The 20,555-nt window shown below is 43.5% G+C and overlaps 1 protein-coding gene across 1 annotated transcript in view; it reads left to right on the forward strand.

Annotated features, from left to right (window-relative positions):
• The window catches only part of LOC145408494 (uncharacterized), a 53,553-nt gene that overhangs the window by 14,849 nt on the left and 18,149 nt on the right, over window positions 1-20,555 (forward strand). Inside the window, exons 2-9 of the mRNA XM_080279229.1 lie at window positions 12,066-12,188; window positions 14,002-14,118; window positions 14,983-15,106; window positions 17,271-17,409; window positions 17,646-17,778; window positions 18,323-18,462; window positions 18,608-18,731; window positions 19,055-19,174. Of these exons, the coding sequence (XP_080135355.1) occupies window positions 12,066-12,188; window positions 14,002-14,118; window positions 14,983-15,106; window positions 17,271-17,409; window positions 17,646-17,778; window positions 18,323-18,462; window positions 18,608-18,731; window positions 19,055-19,174 (1,020 nt within the window). The remainder of the gene's footprint in view (window positions 1-12,065; window positions 12,189-14,001; window positions 14,119-14,982; window positions 15,107-17,270; window positions 17,410-17,645; window positions 17,779-18,322; window positions 18,463-18,607; window positions 18,732-19,054; window positions 19,175-20,555) is intronic.

Here is a 20,555-nt window from a genome sequence, read left to right on the forward strand (position 1 = left end):
CAACCAACCCAATGGCCCCACCCCACCCCCTTTCTCCACTCTACACAAGGGGATGATGGAGAGGGACGCCTTCACGTGTTGGCATCGACATACCCGGGCTTTGGAGCTGCCCAGCTATACAATCGTCCCTCAATCTCCTTCCCTGTCCCCAGAAGAAGGATGCTGACCTGCAGGAGGAAGCCAACTGCAGCCCACAGCCCAATGAGTTCACGTTCAAATGAGCCTGGGGTTGCAGCTACTACTACTACTACTACTACTATTACCACCACCACTACTACAACTATGATGCTTCTGCTGCAGCTGCACGAGGGGAGGGGAGGGAGGGGAGTCAGATGCCGAGGGGAGGAGACAGGGAAGAAGGAGAGAGAGAGAGGAGGACTGAAAGAAGGAAAAGTGGGAAATGAAAGACAGGGGGATGGAGAGAGAGAGAGAGAGAGAGAGAGAGAGAGAGAGAGAGAGAGAATGAAAGCTACAAGGAGAGAAGGTGTATGACGAGAAACGGGGGTGAGGGGGAATGGGGGTGGGGGGGTGAGGGGTGAGAGGTGGTTGTTGAGATGTGCTAATATGGACTTAACCAGGCGTCACTACCCTCGCCCTCACTCATCCCTTATCCTCACCCTCACCCTCACTCATCCCTTATCCTCACCCTCACCCTCACTCATCCCTTATCCTCACCCTCACCCTCACTCATCCCTTATCCTCACCCTCATCCTCACTCATCCCTTATCCTCACCCTCACCCTCACTCACCCCTTACCCTCACCCTCACCCTCACTCATCCCTTATCCTCACCCTCACCCTCACTCATCCCTTATCCTCACCCTCACCCTCACTCATCCCTTATCCTCACCCTCATCCTCACTCATCCCTTATCCTCACCCTCACCCTCAACCTCACAATCCCTTACCCTCCCTCACCCTCACCAACATTACCTTCCTTTGTTTTACGGGTCGCTTTTAAGATTCCGTAACACCTCTTCCTTAGCGACTTATTCTCCACCTTAATACAGTCAGCCTACTATCTTGTACGTCACTGATTACTTTGACGTCACTAATACCTTGACGTCACTGATACTTTGACAATGAAGCTATATAAACACCATACTGGACAATGTTAAGGTGCAAAATAAATGGCTAAGGAAAAGGTGCTACGCAATATATGGGCCTATTCCTAGTGGGTGCTTAGCAAATACGAAATGTTTGTTAAAGAGAGAGAGAGAGAGAGAGAGAGAGAGAGAGAGATGCTTTGAATACTTATTGCACTGATATACCGAAGTTTTACAAATACTTATGCTATGGGTAGTTGTTAGAGGTGGACATAATAGGTACAAAATAATAATAATAATAATAATAATAATAATAACGATGATGAAATAATAATAATAATAATAATAATAATAACGATGATGAAATAATAATAATAATAATAATAATAATAATATGAAGAAGAAGAAAAGAAAGCTAACAGATAAAACCAAAAATATTATCCCCAACAAGGCACTGGGACCCAACACGAAATTAGCGCAGACCAAAACAGCTACAGACAAACTCGCTAAACAGAGGGCGGGAAACAGACCTACGCCCTCGGTAGCATTTTACGTGAGACAAAACCTCTGGCCACCACAGGGTCTCGAAACGTAGCTCATCAGTCACAACCCTTTCCAACCCAAGAACTCCACCACCATACCACCAAGACGTCTAGATTATTAAAGTCTATCTATCCATCTAAATGTACCGTAGATAAATAGATAAAAGCCTTACATTTATTAACACGGTGAGATAAAAGAACTGATGTATACGGTATAATATTTCTTTTTCGAATACAGCTCCTATCATGCAGGGAAACTTGAAGCTAATTTCTGTTGTCGATTGTACATTAAGGTTGTGACACGATTAAGGGTTCACGGTGAATGTGGAAATAAGGGAGAGTGATGGGGGAGGGAGGGAGAGTAGCTGTGGGGAGGGATACTGCAGAGGAAGGAGGAGGAGGAGGAGGAGGAAGAGGTCGAGGGGAAGTGGGGAAAAGGATCTGTGTACCTTAAGGAGATTGCTTGATGGCGAGAAGGGGGGGGAAGAGGTAGGCTAGGCGCGAGGAGGGGAGGGGAGGGGAGGGGCGGAGGTAGGAAGAGCAATAAGGAGGAGGGGAAGGGGAAGTACAAAGGAGAAATACCAAGAGAGCGAAAGAAAGCAGGAGAAAAGAGAGAAGGAAGGGGGGAGGGAAGAAGAGATACAAATGAGAAACACCAAGACAAAGGAAGACAGCAGGAGAAGGGAGGAAGGAAGGGAAGATGGGGGAGGGGAAAAAAGGGGAACAGAAGTAATGAAAAAGGGAAGGAAAAGAAAGGGAGAGAAAGAGGGAGAGGGCAGAAGGAAGGAGAAAAGGGAGGAAGGAGAGGAAAAGGGAGGAAGGAGAGGAAAAGGGAGGAAGGTGGGGAAATGAGAAGAAAGGGGAGGGAGATGAGAAGGGAGCAAGAGGGAGGAGAGGAGTAGGAAGCAGTAGGGAAGGAAGGAGGGAGGAGAAGTATGGGAGAAGGGAAGGGAAAGGAATGAGTAACATTGAAGGGAAAGGAAGAAAGCAGGATGGAGGAGTGAAGGAAAACAGAACAGGGAGTGAGAAGGTAAGAGATTAGGAGTGCAGATGAACTAGGAAAAGTAAGTGAGAAGAGAGGGGGAAAGGAAGGGTAAACACTGGGAAAGGGAGTGGGAGGGAGGAGAGTAGAGTGGAGAGAAGTTTCGCAGAGGACAGGTGTGCTAAACCGACCCCATCCATTCTTAAACTCCACTCAGGTGCTGATTTTTACAGGGGAGGGAAGGAATGAGAAGAAAGAGCCAAAGGGAGGGATGTGAAGAAGGAAAGTGAAGGTGGGGGGGAAATGAGGGAAGGGGGGCTTGAGGAGAGAAGAGAGGACACAATGGAAGGAATGAAGATAACAAAAGGGAGGGGAGGAGAGGGGAGAAAAGGACAGGAATGAGGGGAAGAAAAGAGGAAAGGAGGGGAGGGGAGAGGAGAAGGAAGGTGAAAATAGATGGGAAGAGAAGGAGAAATGACAGGAAATGATGGGAGGGGAAAATTAAGGGATAGGTGAGGAGAGGAGAGGAAGGGATACGAAGAATGAGGGAAAGGAGAGGAAAAGAGTACAGAGGAGTTCAAAGGAAAGCAAACAGCAACAGACCTGGCCCTTTCCAGGCTGCTTGTTACAGAGTAGACTATGACTACGAGACATACTTCTACATGCTAAAGGATAAGGAGAGTAAAGCAAGAAGGAAGGGAGGATGAGAGGGAAAGTAGGGCAGAAGAGAGGGGAGGTAAGGGGAGGAGGGGGGGAAGGGACAAGGAGGATCATCAGCATTAACAAACCTGCCGTAATCTGATGCGTGGATTTGCCCTCTCTCTCTCTCTCTCTCTCTCTCTCTCTCTCAGTCCCCCTGACACAGCCGGAATAAAATACGAAGAGAGGATGTAAGAATCAAAAGGTTAAGGGGGAACCTGTGTGATGGATTTACTGTACCCCTGTCGCCTGAGCCAAAATTCTGTTTTCCCTCTATTTTTCTTTTTTTCCTTTTTCTTTAATTTTTGTTTCCTCTTTTCTCTCTTCAAGGTGACATGGAACCACCTTGTTTTACAAATTTCTTCTGCTTTTTTCTTACCGTACCAAAATCCTTCATGTGATTTTTTTTTCTATTGGGTGCGTTTTCAAGTTATATATTTGTTATTATCTTGGACGTAGGGTGTAGTGAGTCGCGTTTAAAAAGCGGTCTTTGTTTACAATCACAGCGACGCCGAAGACAGACAGACGCCATCTTGGAACGCCATTTCGGCACTGACAGCCTCATTAGTGCTGATTTATCCAAGCCTAACCCAATTATCCTAACTTAATCTAACCTAATTCATCCAGCCTACCCTTACCTAACCTAAAATATTACCTAACCAAAATTTCCATAACCTACTTTAACTACACTTATGTAACCTACTGTAATTTACGCTAACCTAACCTAATTTATCCTAACCTACCCAACCCCATTTTATTCAAACCTAATTTATCTAAACCTACCTAACCTACCCTAATTTACCCTAATCTAACCTAACCTACAGTAATCTAACCCCATTAGCACCAACATCTAGCCTAATGAAATGGTGTATAAAGTTTGAGGAGTGCTAATCTCCCAGTTACGACCTACCGCCTCAAGCTCGTGTAAATATGAAGTGAAAAGTACCGCACCGTACACAGACAAAAGTCGAGAAAAGCGCCTGAAAAAAGGGGTATCTAAAAAGTAGTTTCACATCCCTCAAAACAGAGTATCGGATCTGACAAAACTGCTGGTTTCGGCATGTATAAAATTGTGACGCCAAAATTATGCAGAGCGGTAAGGCCGGTCCACTGAGCTCTATAGTATGGAGAGGCTTTCTTAATTTTTCATGGGTAGCATCCCGTAGTTTGTGTAACCGCCGCCAGGGGACCAGGGCGGCGCTGGTGTTTATGCACTACACCAGGCGCCCGTGCCTTTTGAAATCAGCGGATGAATTCGGAAAACATAGTGCCATGGCCCACTGCTTAGCTTATGCAAGCAACAGCGAAACAGAAACAGCAAGCTATGAACAGTGACCCAGTTGCATTTCCATGGTGGAGGCGACGAGTGCCGGCGTTTCAATATGGCGGCCAAAGTTACATGCTCGCTGCGGAGATACCCTCTCCATATTATACAGCTCAGTGGGCCGGTCCCACTATCCGCTATATAAACCATACGGTACTCTCATCGCTTAATGACGAATTCTCTTCATGCTCAAACACATTTCTGTACGCCTTTATAAATTTATAAATTTCTAGATCAGTCCAAAATATATATATATATATATATATATATATATATATATATATATATATATATATATATATATACTAAAAATTATCATTTTGTGTTCCTTTTCAACTTTGGTTCACTGGACTTGGCAAAATGCTGTTTTAATCAAATGCGTGACTGAATTTGTAAAAACATCAAAATATTAAGCAAGAGGCAACAAAGCTCTAAATGCACAAACTTTGTTAGTTACTATACACAAAATTAAATTTGATTAAAAAACAGGATGATCAGCTACTTCTGTGTGTGTGTGTGTGTGTGTGTGTATATATATATATATATATATAAAACTTTTCAACATGGTCAAAAGAAAAAAAAAATCACATTATAACATTATATCCAATTACAGGGTATTCCAAACTGACTTCCTGGTAACGCTCAACAGGGAAATTTTATTATGGATTACATGAGTAGGGTTGTTTATGACCTACTAATGTATGCTAATGAAAACAAGTAGGTTAGGTTAGGTTGGCTCTGGTTCTTAGGTTACATTTTTATTAATCTGCAAGAAATACTCTCGAGTAAATTTCATCTTTCTGTGAGATATTTTCGAATCTGAAGCTAAAACTGGTAAAAGCAATAAATAAATCAATAATATCAATAAAAGTACAGGCTTTGTTTACATCTCAAATCTGTGAACGGGAGCTCTTCTAGATTTCCTCCCATAGTCAATGATAGCGGGTAATGTATAGGTGACTGTACTATTCAATGGATTCTATACATTTCCTCGTACGGCAGTTGAAAATCTGAGTTTCTAATCACAAATGTTGAAAAGGGCTATGACAACGACTGCGTTTCATTATTGTGCAATTCACTTACACAAAAATGCTTCCGAAATATATGACGAATATGGTACCATGGGTTCCCCTAGATTTTCACCTAATTACCAGGCATGCGTTTGATTAGTTTGAGTTACTGAGGTGACAGTTGATTCATCCTTACCTCATCCGGAAGACGAATCCCGGCTTAGTTGTGCGCTACTGACGCACCTCCTTCACAGTCTCAACAACAGGAACAGCAGCCAGACTCTATAAGTTTTCCCGTCGTATACTTTCACACTTGTATTGAACCTACAAATGCCAAAAACAACAAATAATGTGCGTGTCCATCACTGAGTAGGTCCACTGTTGTTGTTTGAACGTCAGTGTTGCCAATCCTTCAAGAAATTTTTATTCCGCTAGATTCAACCTCAACATCCGCTAGACCAAGCGTCCAAATATGCCTACTAGATTTCAAACAGGACGGTATGTACCAAATGCAGTATTATACTCAAAACAAAGGCATGATAACAATCACCTCTTAACCAATATGTAGTAGGGAAATACAGTAATATCACCTGGTACATAGCTCTTGAAAAAATAGTAAAGCCGATGTATACTCCACTTCAACTATGGTACCTCGTGTGATGTAATAGGTTCTTGTGACCGTAGGCTGCATCCACTGTAAACTTCTTATGCTTTCAACACTAGATGGGATTTAGTAACCGAAACAATAATTTTCTTCTTAATCTTCTTAATCCTGCACGGATTGCCATTATTGCCTTCGGCATTTTTCCATTCGGTTTTGCAGTTTACTTTTCACCATACTCAGCTGACGGAATATACGCTCCACTTTCACATTTGAGTGAGGTTTAAAAAGAACTGATTCGACAAACTCTGCCAATTCACTGAATGGACTGGAATCAGAGGAGTCTTTGTAGTTCCCCACTTTACTCCAAAACAAGACAGTCAGCCCATCTGACTAACGTGAGATTTTCTTACTGGTTGTCGATGACACTGTATCATCATGGGGCAATTTCAGTAGGTCCATCAGGGGAATTAAGGGCTCTTTAATACAATATATTGCGTTGTGTACAGACAGTGAGAACATACTCTGAAGGATCTTTCTGTCTGGCAACCTGTGGTGATTTTTTTTTTCTTTTTTTCAATGTGGCAACTAATTCAATGCACCGGTTCCTTTCTAGCCTCTCGAAATCAACAGGATAGCCATCCTCCTTCACCACTTCTAGTTCCTTCTTGAACTGATATCCTAAGTACGTTTTGGGGTCTATATCCTCTCTGTTACCCTCCAGGGGATCAAGATTTGCTGTTGGCAGAACAATTTTCAGTTTACAGAGTGCTTAGCAGTGTAAGGTTTCCAACCAACTTCATTGGACCGGCCTCATTAGACTCAAAAGATTTATTTACCTTCTAAATATCATTTATACTGGTAGCAATAACTTTATTTATGCATTGCTAATGTCATCATTATATACAGAGTAAAATAACTCAGCTGTGATGCACATTTCACTGCGGCGAACAAAGTAGATATTCAGATCCAGCCACTGTCTGTCAATTCTTTCAACAGCTGTTGGTATAGACAGCCACCTCGTTTGACAAGCTTGAACCATTTTCACTAGACCGTGACTTTCGTTAATTGTACTGTATAAACCTCTTGTAAGCAGCCTGCTTTGAGGATGACCTTGAGAACCAGTTGTGTTTCACTTATAAATTGTCAAGCTTCAGGCAATGAATCTGCAGCAGCTGCAGAGACTGCGAATTGCAGTAAATGACATCGTACACACTTTATCAAAATGATCTTCAACCTTCAACTTATCGTACACACTTTTATTATCACGAATCATTACAGCAGTATTGTCAGTTCCAATTCCTCTCAACTTCTGCAGATCTAGTCCAACTGAATTAACAGTATTCTTCAGTGCACCCACAATTTCATCATCATTACACACTTTTAAAATTGCCAGGCTCAGAAAAGTTTATACAATTTTCTTTTTCAATCAAAATAAATCAGAGCAATTCCGATGTTAGTGGTTGTTGGTGGCGATCGCCTACTTCTTCCTTCGCCTTTACCATTTTGTGTGTGTGTGTGTGTGTGTGTGTGTGTGTGTGTGTGTGTGTGTGTGTGTGTCTTCCTATTTCTCCCATTTTTCCTAAGGTGGCTTTACACTGAGTGACAAGCCTAATGGTTTCCTGTAAGTCAAGAAACCATTTACAACGCTGGGTGGTAACCATATAACCAACCCATGCGTGCCCCTACGTGTCAACACGTGGAGGGTTAGTGCTCCTCCTCGTTAAATATCCAACTCAGACAAATGGCCACCCCTTTCGGTATTATGGCGTCTGGCTATAGATAGATAGAGTCAGATATATTTTGTATCACTGATGACTGCTGAATCGTCTAACAGAAGACTGTTGTGGCTGCTTCCAAAGCTTTTGTAATACCATCTATAAAGTCAGGGTACAGAATATTCCTAATTATCCCACTACACATCGATCTCCTGATCAATTCATGTGAGAGCATCTTGTTGAGAAGAAACCAATCGTACCTTTCTTTTGGGTAATCAGTATAGTTGACTGATTAATAATATTCTTTATCATATTTCATACGTAATTTTGTAAACTCAACAAACGGACTACAAACAAATTAAGTCTTCCCATGAGAAAAATCCCCAGGAATTCGCCAGCCAGTTTGATAAACCCGCCAGATTTCTACCTGACGACATAGAAGGAAAATTTCCCCGCCAGATATCCAAAAGCGCTAGATCTAGCAATAAAATGTCTAGAATGGCAATACTATTGAATCTATTCATCCACTTTTATCTGCCAAAATAATTCGCAACAAATTTCTTACCAACTTTTACTTGTTTCTAGGCATACATAGTACCACTGAATATTCATATATAACACAGTCACAAGTAAGTTATGATAAACTACATTTATTTATTGAGCAAAATCTTAGTAAACTACATTGAGCCGAATAAAGAAACCGTAGCCTTTTATAATTATACAGTAGGCAATTCGTAAAATAGGCTTATGTAAAGGGCCATATATACAGTCAGTCGTGACTGCACGAACATGGTGATTGCACAGGCTTAACCGTCAGGTATGGGTGTGATTGATGGCTTGCGAAAAGTATTGAAGGGTTATCCAACAGAACTTGATGTTTTCCAATCATAACGCTTCTAGTTGTTTGAAGGTATATGGGGATGACTGTGCAATCATGTCACTATAAAAGGGTCACGTTTGTGAATTTTAACATTTTTTTAAAAGTCGATCATTCATCCATGTTTCTCTTCCTTCTTTTGGGCTCTGTGGTCTTCTGGCGCATGAATTATTGCCATAGATGTGGCCTCAGCACCCATCTTGAAGTGCGTCACGAGATGTCTGAAGATTGTACCCACTCGTTACTGCAGTTGTTTTACCTTAAGCTGGAGCAGAATATTGTCCTTTGGCAGCTTATTTCACGTAGCTCATTGGCAGAATAAGACAACCTTTTCTGCAGCACTTCTTCATGAATAGCTTCATATTCTATTACTGATCTCTTGCTGCAACACAGTAATGAAGATGGAGTGACCTCCTAAGATCGCATTCCACCCTATCGGGCTTTATTCAGCCCGTGTCCATGCTGTAGATGGACGAATCTTAACTAACTAACCATAACTAGGGCAAGTAGCAGATGGTGTAATGTGTACGGTATAATCACCATGATTGTGTACTCATGACTGACCGTGCATGGGGTCCTTAATGAAGGGGTAAATGAAGGCTATGGTATGATAATTTTAATTTCACCAGTTCGGAGTCTCTCCGAAGCTGAAGAAAATCATCTGGCGGCAGAATATATATATATATATATATATATATATATATATATATATATATATATATATATATATATATATATATATATAACGAACAATACGTCCTCCGTTAGAAAGGGTAAAACATGAACACGGTGATTAGTGAACACAAAGATTTAAGGAAACAACATCCCCTCATTTCAATTATTTTTTCATTTTATTCTTGCCATGATCATTTTGTTACCTCGGGAGACATTATTTTTAGTGACGGGGTTTAAAAGCCCCCTTTAACCCTTGATCACCCTGTTTTCTCACATAGTAGCTGAAAAATTCGTCTGGAGTTAAACCAAGGGGTTTATGTTGACTGAATTTCGGTCTTGAATTTTGCAATGTATAGCTAAAAAGAAAAAAAAAAACAAAAAGCAGAATCCCCTGAAATTGCGAGTGAGGCATTTTGGAGTTATTTATGGGTGTTGTTCTGCTGAGCGTGCTGCCTCCAGCCTGGCTGCATTTTGACTTCTGTTTGATGATGCTATTTTTTTCATGTTTGCAGACAGTATACAGTATATATTTATTTATTTAATCAGGATGGACTTTTTGAATTAGAGCGGTGCCATTCTTTTCATATCTTCACAGTTTATTTATTTATTTATATATTTACTTATTTACATATTTACTTATTCTTTTACTTTTTGAACTAGAGAAGTGCTTTTTTTCATATTTTGTCAGCTTTTATTTATTTATTTATTTATTTATTTAGCTTTGGATGGACTTTTTGAACTGGAGAGGTTTAATATATTCTTCCCTTTACTTCTTCAGTACGAGAGGTGTCCACAAAGATAAAATCGTCTGGAAGTTTAGAGAATAGATCAATAAATGACACCGATGTTTATTCTTCCTATCTTTACACGATTTTCTACAAATTTGGAAACACCTCTCGTACTGAAGGGGATAATGAAAGCTGTATCCAACCCCTCCAGTTCGAAAAAGCCGAAGGTGAATAAAATCGTCCAGTGATAGCAAGACTGAAATAGAAAATACGCCATTGGGGAGAGTGGGTTGTCTTCTTTTTCTCTTTCCCTATTTTGTTTTTCTTTCATAGTCTTCTCTACCTCTACATCATCATCATCATCATCATCATCACCATCATCACCGTCAACATCATCTTTATCGTCATCATCTTTTTCTTGTGTCTACCTTCTCCTCTTTCTCTGTCCCCCCCATCTTTCTCCTTCTTTTCTTCTCTGTGTTTTCTCCCTCAGACATCCTCTTCCTTTTTCTCTCTCCTTGCCTTCTCTTTTATTTCTCTTGTTCTCTTTTATTTCTCTTGTCTTCTTCCTTTCTCTGTATCCTCCTCCTCCGCCTTTTCCCTTCCCTGCTTTTTTCTTTTTCCTTTCCGTGTCTTAACCTCTTCCCTGGTCATTTTCGTCTCTGTCTCCTCCTCCTCCTCATCATCATCATCGTCATCATCATCATCATCATCATTTTTTTTAATAATTTCTCTGCTTGCTCCTTCTTCCCTTCATTGTTTTTCCTTTATCAGACTCCCTCCACTTCACATTTCTCCTACCTCCTTCATCTCCCTTTCCTCTGTACTCGTCCTCCTCCTCCTTCTTCATTTTCCCGGTCCTCTTCGTCCCTTCCTCCTCGTTTTCATCTTTCCCTGCCTGTCTTTTCCTTCTTCGTTAAAGTTCCTGCTGTCGCCTCCGTGTTATCGTTTCTCCTGTGTTGCGTTCCTTCGACACATGCCAGGCTGTCTTCATTATGCCGCAGCCCTACACCGCCTCTATCCTATTCCCCCCCCCCTCTCTCTCTCTCTCTCTCTCTCCTGCTTCATCTCTTTCCTTTCATTCTTCTTATCTCCCTCCCTTGATCCTTTCAAACCACTGCCTCTCCCTCTCTCTCTCTCTCTCTCTCTCTCTCTCTCTCTCTCTCTCTCTCTGGCTGTGTTGATAGACCGGTGTTTGGGGGACTATTGTGGTCTTAGGTTCGATCCCTTCTCTTGCAGCGAAGTTTCTGGGTCTCAGCACAAACTGTCTGCCTGAATGAGCCTCGTGTAGCTGACAGGCATATATCTAATCCTTCTTATTCTTCCCCCAACCCCTTAACCCTAGTCACTCAGTTAGGGACCTGCATGGAAACTGACTACTGTGGGTGGTGTTCTAGTCGAAGATGGGGACTTAATCAAAATATTCTTCGTGCAGTTGAAAGGTATAATTCTAATACTTCTCCTAACATAGTGCAGGAATCTAATCTTTCTACTTCCCGCGGGGCTAGAGGGAACGCCTTCACGTGGTAGCACCGATATAAGCAGGCGGCTCCATTACCCGGTTATACAAACGTCCCTCAACTCCCAATGTATCCCCCGAAAAGAATATGGAATAAGGGTAAATTCAGCCTGCAGTCCACTCGGTTCACGTTTCAAATAACCTCGGGTTCACAGTAACAGCCTGCTCATCCACTCCTATAACCGAGGACTCTGGAAAAAAAAAGGAAAAAAAAAATATTATCTGTCTTTATAACCTCTTGGAATCTATAGGTATAAATCTAATCCTTTTTGGAGTCTATAGGTATCAATTTAATTCTTCTTGGAGTCTATAGGTATCAATTTAATCCTTCTCTTCCTCCTTGCAGACCGCGACGAGTGCCAGACAGACAACGGTGGGTGCCAACAGGAGTGCCGCAACACCCTGGGATCCTTCATGTGCTGCTGTGCCACTGGATATAGGCTTGGACCCGACCAGCGATCATGTATAGGTAAACTTTGAGAGAGAAAGAGAGAGAGAGAGAGAGAGAGAGAGAGAGAGAGAGAGAGAGTTCGCATAATATTTCACCATTTTATTTCCATTATCTTTTTTGCTCCATTAGTGTGGTAGGTGATATATGACAGCCGATTAATGGGTAAGCTCACTAATCATATATATAAAAAAATGTTATCGCCAAATCTGCTCTAGGTGGCGTGTGATTAGAGAGAGATATTCAATATTTATACAGACCTGATAAGTGCAAGTGGCCCATTAGTCGGTAAATGACTTAGTAAATGGAATATGTTGTGTCAGACTGGGAGTGGGTAATTTGAGACTACTTTTCGCTAGTGGTTATCTATGGTCGGGTTGTTTTTACCTGGCGGAATTAGGTCACTCCCCGAATTTGAATATTAAGTCAGGTTGCATGAAACTGATAAGCCATTGATATGCGATTGGAAGAATTCTCCGGTTACTAGTCAGATCGACCCTCCAATCTGACTACACTTGGCCATCAGCTGAGGTAAAAGGAGTTAAGGATATTAGGTTAAAACAAACAGTCAATATTTACAGAAAACTGATATGTCCAAGTGTCCTATGAGTCACCTGATAACTTAGTAACTGCGATATGTTGTGCCAGACTTGTAATGATTGACTTTTAACTTCTCGTCGCTCTCTCTCTGCTTTCTATATAATATTACCATGGACAATATTGCGTCATCCAAATTTTTTTTTTTTTTTTTTTTTTATTTGTCCGGCTCTGGGCATAGGATTCACAGCCTGCTCTCAAGGCCCAGTAGTCCTCCTACATACCATACACCTCTCTACATGTCACCACTTCGGTGCTAACACCCACCGTCCATATTGAATACATGCTAGGGCTGTCTCATATAGGACTGGTGTATTGGTATTAGCGGGGGTACTTTTATGACATGTCGGCGGGTTATCTGGTAGATCAGGAAAGTCTGCTTTTATGAAATTCAAATCCTTAAACTGTTCCCTGCCCCAGCCGGGATTCGAACCTGGGTCCGTCAGGACTGCAGGCCGCCTCTCTACCGATTCATATGATTAATTGTCTTAGTTCAGGTACACGTAATACTAGACATGTGTTATCAGGTCGATTGAAATAAGTTCCGTGAAGTATATGGAGTAATTCATTGTTCGTTTCCAAGGATGCTGATCAAAAAACATGAAAAAAAAAAATAATAATAATAATATTCCTCAGTCTTAAAGTATACGCGTTAATGGTTCTCGTCTAAGGATGTTTAAAAAAAAGTCATTCTCTTAAACGAAAGTAAAAACCTTCTCGAACCCTCGTTTAAAGTACAGGTTCCTCCCCTCTACCGCCACGCTCGGTGACACCTTCAAGTTAACGCGTGCATAATGAAGCAGGTGAGGAAGCCAGGTGGGTATTAGGAGAGAGAGAGTTTTTAGTCACACCAATACCTTTTCAGCAACCAGGGAGAATTATCTTTTTTTGTATGGTTCTGCAGCTTGCGTTAAGGATGGTAGAATTTCAGTATTTTAGCTTTCTTTGTCTAATGGGATAATACTTAGTGCAACCCAGCCCAGTTCAAACTAACCTAACCTAACCCAACCCAGTCTAACCCAACCCAACCCAACTTGTCACCCTAATTCCATCCAACTTTTCCACCTGATGATGATGATGATGATGATAATGTTGACGATGATGATGGTGATGATGATGATGATAATGACGATGATGATGATAATGTTGATGATGATGATGATGATGATGATGATGATAATAATGATGACCTACCCTTCTATATGATCAATTTTACTCCCCCCCCCATACATTACAGAGGTGAACGAGTGTGATGACCACAACGGGGGCTGTTCGCACACCTGCATCAACACACCTGGCTCATATCAGTGCAGGTGTCCGCCGGGGCAACGCTTACTGCCTGACGCCCGCACCTGTGAGTGGTAGAATGAAGGGGGGATGAGGAGGGAGATAAAGAGGGAGAGGGGAGAGGAAAGAGGCATACGGATGGAGAGGAGAGGGAAGAGGAGAGAGTTATAAGAGAGAGTGGTAGGGTGAAGGGGAGATGAGGAGGGCGATAGGGAGAAGGGAGGGGTATAAGCAGGGAGAGGAAAGAGGCACAGGGATGGAGAGGAGACGGAGGGGGAGGAGAGAGGTATAAGAAAGGAGAAGGGGGAGATAGAGGGAGGGAGAGGGGAAAGATATAAGGAAGGAGAGGGGAGAGATGGAGGGAGGGAGGGGAGAGAGGTACTGGGATCAAGAAGGAGAGGGAAGGAATATGATGAATGTAGGGAAATAGATAGCTGGATAGATAAACAAATAGACAGCTTCTTGGATGAATAGATAGACAGATAGATATTATGATGGGTGTATGGGTGGATAGACAGAAAAAAGTATAACAGTTTAAGTGAAAGAAAAGATAGTAATGAAGATGATGATGATGATGATAATGATAATGGTTACGATAATGATGTTGGTGATGATGATGGCGCCTGTAATGATGATGAAAATGACGATGGTGACGATGATGATGAAGATGGTCAAAGGAAACGGGTAACTTAATTAATAAAGAAGACTGAATAAAAAAAATAGCAATATATGACAAAAAAATAAAGGGAACAATAAAACCAGAATCAACAAATCATCCACGCCTCAAATAAAAATAAAAAAGAAAACGAAAGAAATAAGTCAATATTCTCCTTCACCAACTTCTATTTCCCCCCCTCCTCTATCTTCATTCCCCCCCAGGCCTGCCACTCCCCCACTAATTTCTACTTCCCCCTCCTCTTCACCACCTCAGGTCTGCCACGCCCCACTCGCGGCCCGTCCCCCGCCAAACGAGGCCTGTGTGGGATTCGAAACGGGGGCTGTCACCACCTATGCCGCGAACACCGCAACACCGTTATATGTTCATGCAGGACTGGGTGAGTATGTCTCTCTCTCTCTCTCTCTCTCTCTCTCTCTCGTGTGTGTGTGGATAAGTGGGTATGTATGCGTATTTTTTAGACAGTTTGGGGTATACAAGCGAGGAGTCAGGCTGGCAGGTAGCATAAGATAATCTCCAAGACCACACATGAAATGAAGGAAATCACAGGTAAGCGTATGTTTATGTCGAGTTTTAATACCTTAACTACGATAGCGTTTCCCCTAATCTGAATAAAATCGTCTGAAGGAAACAAAAATGAGCAAGAAGGATAGTTTGGTATCGAAGGAAAGGAAGAAAGCCTACTAAAACTCTAATAATGATAATAATAATAATAATAATAATAATAATAATAATAGTAATAATAAATCTACTGTCTAAGCTCACCAGAATCCTCCAGTCATTTCCGCTTCTAGTCACCGTTGGCTGCCTGTATGGTTCAAGTTTTAACTTGGCGGAAATTTTCGTCCCTTTTCAACTTATTTTAGTTATTCGGTGCCACAAGAAAACAGTACTGAGGTTGCATCCTTTCATAGCACATCTTCGTGACTAGTACCATATTCTAGTGTTAATCTTTGGTCACAACTCAGCATGCAGGATGAAGATATGGCAATTTTACGTCCAGGTGAAGTGAAGGAAGGAAGGAATACTAGACCTTGGGTGGTATAAGGTGGTGAAGGATACGGCGGTGGCAGAGTCGGCATCGATAGTGACGGCGTTGATAGAGTCGTTGTTGGCAGAGTCAACGTTGAGAGAGTCGGCGTTGGCAGGGTAGGCGTTGAGAGTCGGCGGGCTTGACATTTCCAGAAAGGGAGGAAGGGTCGACGTCACTGGGAAGTCCTTAAACTACCCATACCATGAAATCGAATGTCCAACCCGACAGGAGGAGAGGGAAAATGAAAACCGAAAGAAGTATGGATATAGCAAGAAAAGCAAGGACGAAAGAGATGAGGGGGACAATAAGGAGTGAAAAGTTAGAGACAAAATGGAGCTGGGGAAGTTTTCTTTCTCCCTCTCCCCTGGCGGGGCCGGTTAAAGTGAAGAGAGTATAGCGTGGGGGAAATGCCAGGTGTTTTCTTTGTCAGTAACACAGCCCTGCCATCGCCGCCCCTCCCACACGGCTGACCTACGCGCCGATGTTCTCAATCTTCTCCCCTCCCACCATGATTGAGTGCCGAGGAAGACACTGAAATCCACTCCACTCCCTCCCTCTTTCGCCTCACCTCATCCTTACCTTCCCTCTTTTCCCCTCCTTCCTGTCCCTCCCTGCCTGCCGTCATTTCTCCTTCCCCTCTCTCCCTGTCCCCCCATCCCATCCTCAAACCCTCCATCCCCTCTCTCCCTGTCCCCCCTCCCCAGCCTCAAACCCTCCCTCCCTCCCTCGCCCCACTTTCCTCCTCCACACCTCCTCACCCCCCTTCTCCTCACATTGCTCCTGTTCCTGTTCCTCCATTATTAAGACAGGAGAAGAGGGGAGGCACGCTGGAGGAAATGTACAGTTGAGTCTAGATGTCTTTACCTTTAACTGTCAGTCTTTGTAGATGCGGAGGAAATGCGTAACACAATACACTGATGTGAGGAACCAGTAGTGAAAAAAAAAAAAAAAAAAAAATCATCCATATGCACTTTGTTGGGATCGAACTCCGGACGCTGGAATCTTTCCACAATTAAGTAAAAATCAAAATTTGTACTTACCACTAACGTGTAACTAAGAGTTCGCGGCTCCTTCTGTTGGTGTAATGGGGTTAAATCAGCCCCCTGACACTTGGCCACGTAGAAGCTTTTAGCCTTTCCCAAAGCACATTCGGTGAAGCCAGTGTGCCATAAGGTGCCTGCCGTCAACTTTCGGTGAGCGTCGTAAGAACCAACAACGAACGCCAGTGAAAAGTACAGTAGTGGGTAGGCTACAGCTGTGGCTGCCATGAGATCGTTATTCCAAGCACAAGTTTTACAAAATTTCAACAGTTTTTAAATCATCAGATGACTCACTGGCAGGATCCATTTTAGCTGCCTGTCAAGTAGATGCTGCATGCGCGTCCATATTCTATGTAAGGCAAGACTATACAGTATATCTCTCTCTCTAAGTAAAGGCGCAGTAATTTAAGGGACATTTTTCTGTATATTTGCCCAATTTTACCGTTTCTTTATGTCCATGTCTGTCACAGGTTCCGACTGGCTGCTGACCGACGAACATGTGTGCCAGACGATCCCTGTGCCGTACGGGGGTGCCACGGGGAGTGCCGGGTGCAGGATGGACGCGCCGTGTGCCTGTGTCCACCAGGCACCACCCTTAGTCATGACCAGGTGATCTGTTATCTAATTCTTCTTAGTTGAAATCGTGTATAAGCTTGACTGTGTATACGTTTGTCTTCATTCATGCAGTTACCAAGCACCTCATAACCAAACTACAGTAACTGTGGCTCAGTAACGGTTGAAAAATGAACCTATGTTGATGTAGCACTTATTACTCAAAATTAGTGTAAGAATAATGTCCTGAAGTATCTCACACATTTCTTGGGACACTTTCTACATGCGTCCAGGTGTCGTGTACGGACGTGGACGAATGCCAGCGCCACAATCCGTGCAGCCACCAGTGCCGCAACACATTCGGCTCCTTCCAGTGTCTCTGTCCACCGGGATACCGACTCTCGCCAGACAATCGAAACTGTTTCAGTGAGTCCAGTAGCATTCATCTTCCAAATGATTTTTAAAAATCCCTCTCTTGTATTACTTTCAAAAGTGTTCGCAATAGACGTTTTCACATTGTGGTACCAATATACTGTAGGTGGACACCAGTTATACAAACCTCCCTCTCGGTCTCACCTTCTTCCCCAGACTGCAGAGTGCGGTCCACCTGATTCACATTTAAATGAACCTGGCTCCATAACAAGAACAATTACTTACGAGAAGAAACTGATATTAGTATACAAGACTTTGATGTCGCAAGTTCTTAACTGCATCATCGAAATCAGGAAATATAATTTTCAATCAACCATCTCACTAACCGAAGCAGTGATGTATAATCATTCCAGTGTCTTTGTCAAAAACCTTCTCCCCATTATAATAAAATGGTGTCTTACCAGAGCAGCCATTGTGAGAGTGCATCCAAACCTATTTTTGCAGACAGTAGTATAGGGAAGACCGATGAAGCAATTTGCCTTCCACTTTGCTGAGTTTTAACGATAAAGCCGACAGTGTGATTCTATTTGCCCTACAGAGGAGATGCCGCCGCCGCCCAAGGGTTGCCAGAAGGACAACGGCGGGTGTGAGCACGTGTGTCGCGAGTCCCCCACCACAGGACACTACTGCACCTGCTACCCCGGCTACACACTCCAGCCTGACAGGAAGACGTGCAAGGTGAGGTTACGCCATGCAATTTAGGCTCGTGAAGAAACCTCCTTCCTCTGGCTCCCTCTATCGTGCCTATCCTCCCTCCTCCCCTCCCCCCCACATTCTCCGCGCCCTCTCCCTCTCCAATGATCATCCTCTCTCCATTTTGCAGGATGTTGATGAGTGTGCCACGGGGGGCCACAGGTGTCAGCAGGTGTGTACGAACAGTGTGGCGGGATACACCTGTTCATGTCACCCTGGGTACGCCCTGACCGATGATGGATTCTCTTGTACAGGTGAGACAGAGGTAGATAGGTATAGGTAGGTAGAGAGATAGGCTTATTAACTGATTCATTGATTGGTTGATCGATTTTGAGAGAGAGAGAGAGAGAGAGAGAGAGAGAGAGAGAGAGAGCATGTGTAGGCATATGGGAAAAAAGCTAAATCAAAATCAGTTCAAATCATGCCATACCAAGTAAAATCAAATTAGTTCTAATCAAATAGGTCTAGGTTATATCAAATCAAATTAGTTCAGATCAATTTGGTTAAAATAAGTACAGACAAAACCAGCTCTAACCTCACCTAACCCAGCCTACCCCAACCTAACTCGCCCCCTCAGACGTGGACGAGTGCCGAGAGAGGAAAAGCGGGTGCGACCACATCTGTACCAACACCCAGGGCTCCTTCCTGTGCACCTGTAGACCCGGTCACGTGCTGGTGGACCGTACCAGATGTGTCGGTGAGTCCCAGCACCTACGTCGAGTCCTTAGTCACATCTGCGCATGTTGTTTTGCAGTGTCTTGTTTTAGTTTTCTCTCCTGACGGTTTTGGTGTCCTTTCCTAGTCCTTTGTCTCCCTCGGTTTTTGCGGTATCCTATTTTGAACTCTTTCAAGTCTGTTTTTGCAGTCCCCTCCTTTCAGTGGCGTAGCTATGGGGCCTTGGGGGGCCAAGGCCCCCATTGGTCCCATTATCTGAAATTTGGCATTTAATGTGTGCACACTGTGCAGCAGTGTGCCTTACATTTTATTGGAACTTACTAAGCTTCCATTTATCATCATTATGGAGAATTTACATTGTTAGCCCCGCCAAAGCTGGGCTTGGTTCCACCCTGCCCCCAATATTCGGATACCTGGCTACGCCACTTCCTACTTTTTCTCTCTCTCCTGTCGGTCTCCCGTCCTTCCTCCGATTCTCTTTCCCGCTAACAATCAGTCTTCCTCTCTCCGTCCCTCTCTCTCCTGTCTTCCCTTCTTCTCTTCTCCCCTCCCCTCCACCCCTCAGCAAGACGATTTGAAAACACCCCCAGTCTGTTCCCCAAAAGTGACACCTAAACCAGTCCCGACGAATAGAAATTTAAGTTAAATTACTGATACCTTAAAATAAAGCAAAAATATAAGAGTTCATCCTAAAAATACTAAAAATTTAACAACCCTAAAATCCCAGGCCAACTAGTGACGTCTTTCCTCCCGGCGTGTCTGTTGCAGTGTCTGGCCGGAGGGAAGGACACACCACGACAGGTCGTGAGCCGGGCGACTTGGTAGAAGACAACCTTGATGGTGGAAGAGGAAGAGGAGGAAGAGGAAGAGGGGAAGGAGAAAGGGGAGGAAGAGGAAGGGGTGGAGGTGAAAAGGGGGACGTTGAAAGGGGAAGAGGGGGGAGAGAAAGAGGAGGAAGAGAAAGGCACGGAAGAGGAAGAGGGAGAGTCGGAGGAAGGAGGGGTGAGGAAGAGACGAAAACGACGGGGGATCGACGACACTGGGGAAACGACAGCTTCGACGGAATAAGGAGAGAGAGAGAAGGGAGGAAGCACACGAGGATGAAGGGAGGTGCCATGATAATTATAGATCACAGCAGAAGGTGGTGGGAGGAGGAGAGGCCGGTAGTGGATGTGGGAGACGGGAGTAAGGGAGATAACGAGGGGAGAAAGGGAGACAGGACGACGGTGGGAGATGAGAGGAGGTGGGAGGGAAGGGGGACGGTGCATAGGGTAGATCAGGGAGGAAGAGGAGGTGGAGAAGGAAGAGGAGATGAAGGAGGAAGGGGAAATCAATGGAGGACAGAGGTAGATGAAAGGAGATGGGAGGAGAGGAGAACAGCAAACAGAATTGGAGGAGGAGGA

The sequence above is a fragment of the Coenobita brevimanus genome, chromosome 8 (genome assembly GCF_032717465.1).
Source record: "Coenobita brevimanus isolate Jiangsu-jjx chromosome 8, ASM3271746v2, whole genome shotgun sequence".
Classification (NCBI taxonomy): domain Eukaryota; kingdom Metazoa; phylum Arthropoda; class Malacostraca; order Decapoda; family Coenobitidae; genus Coenobita; species Coenobita brevimanus.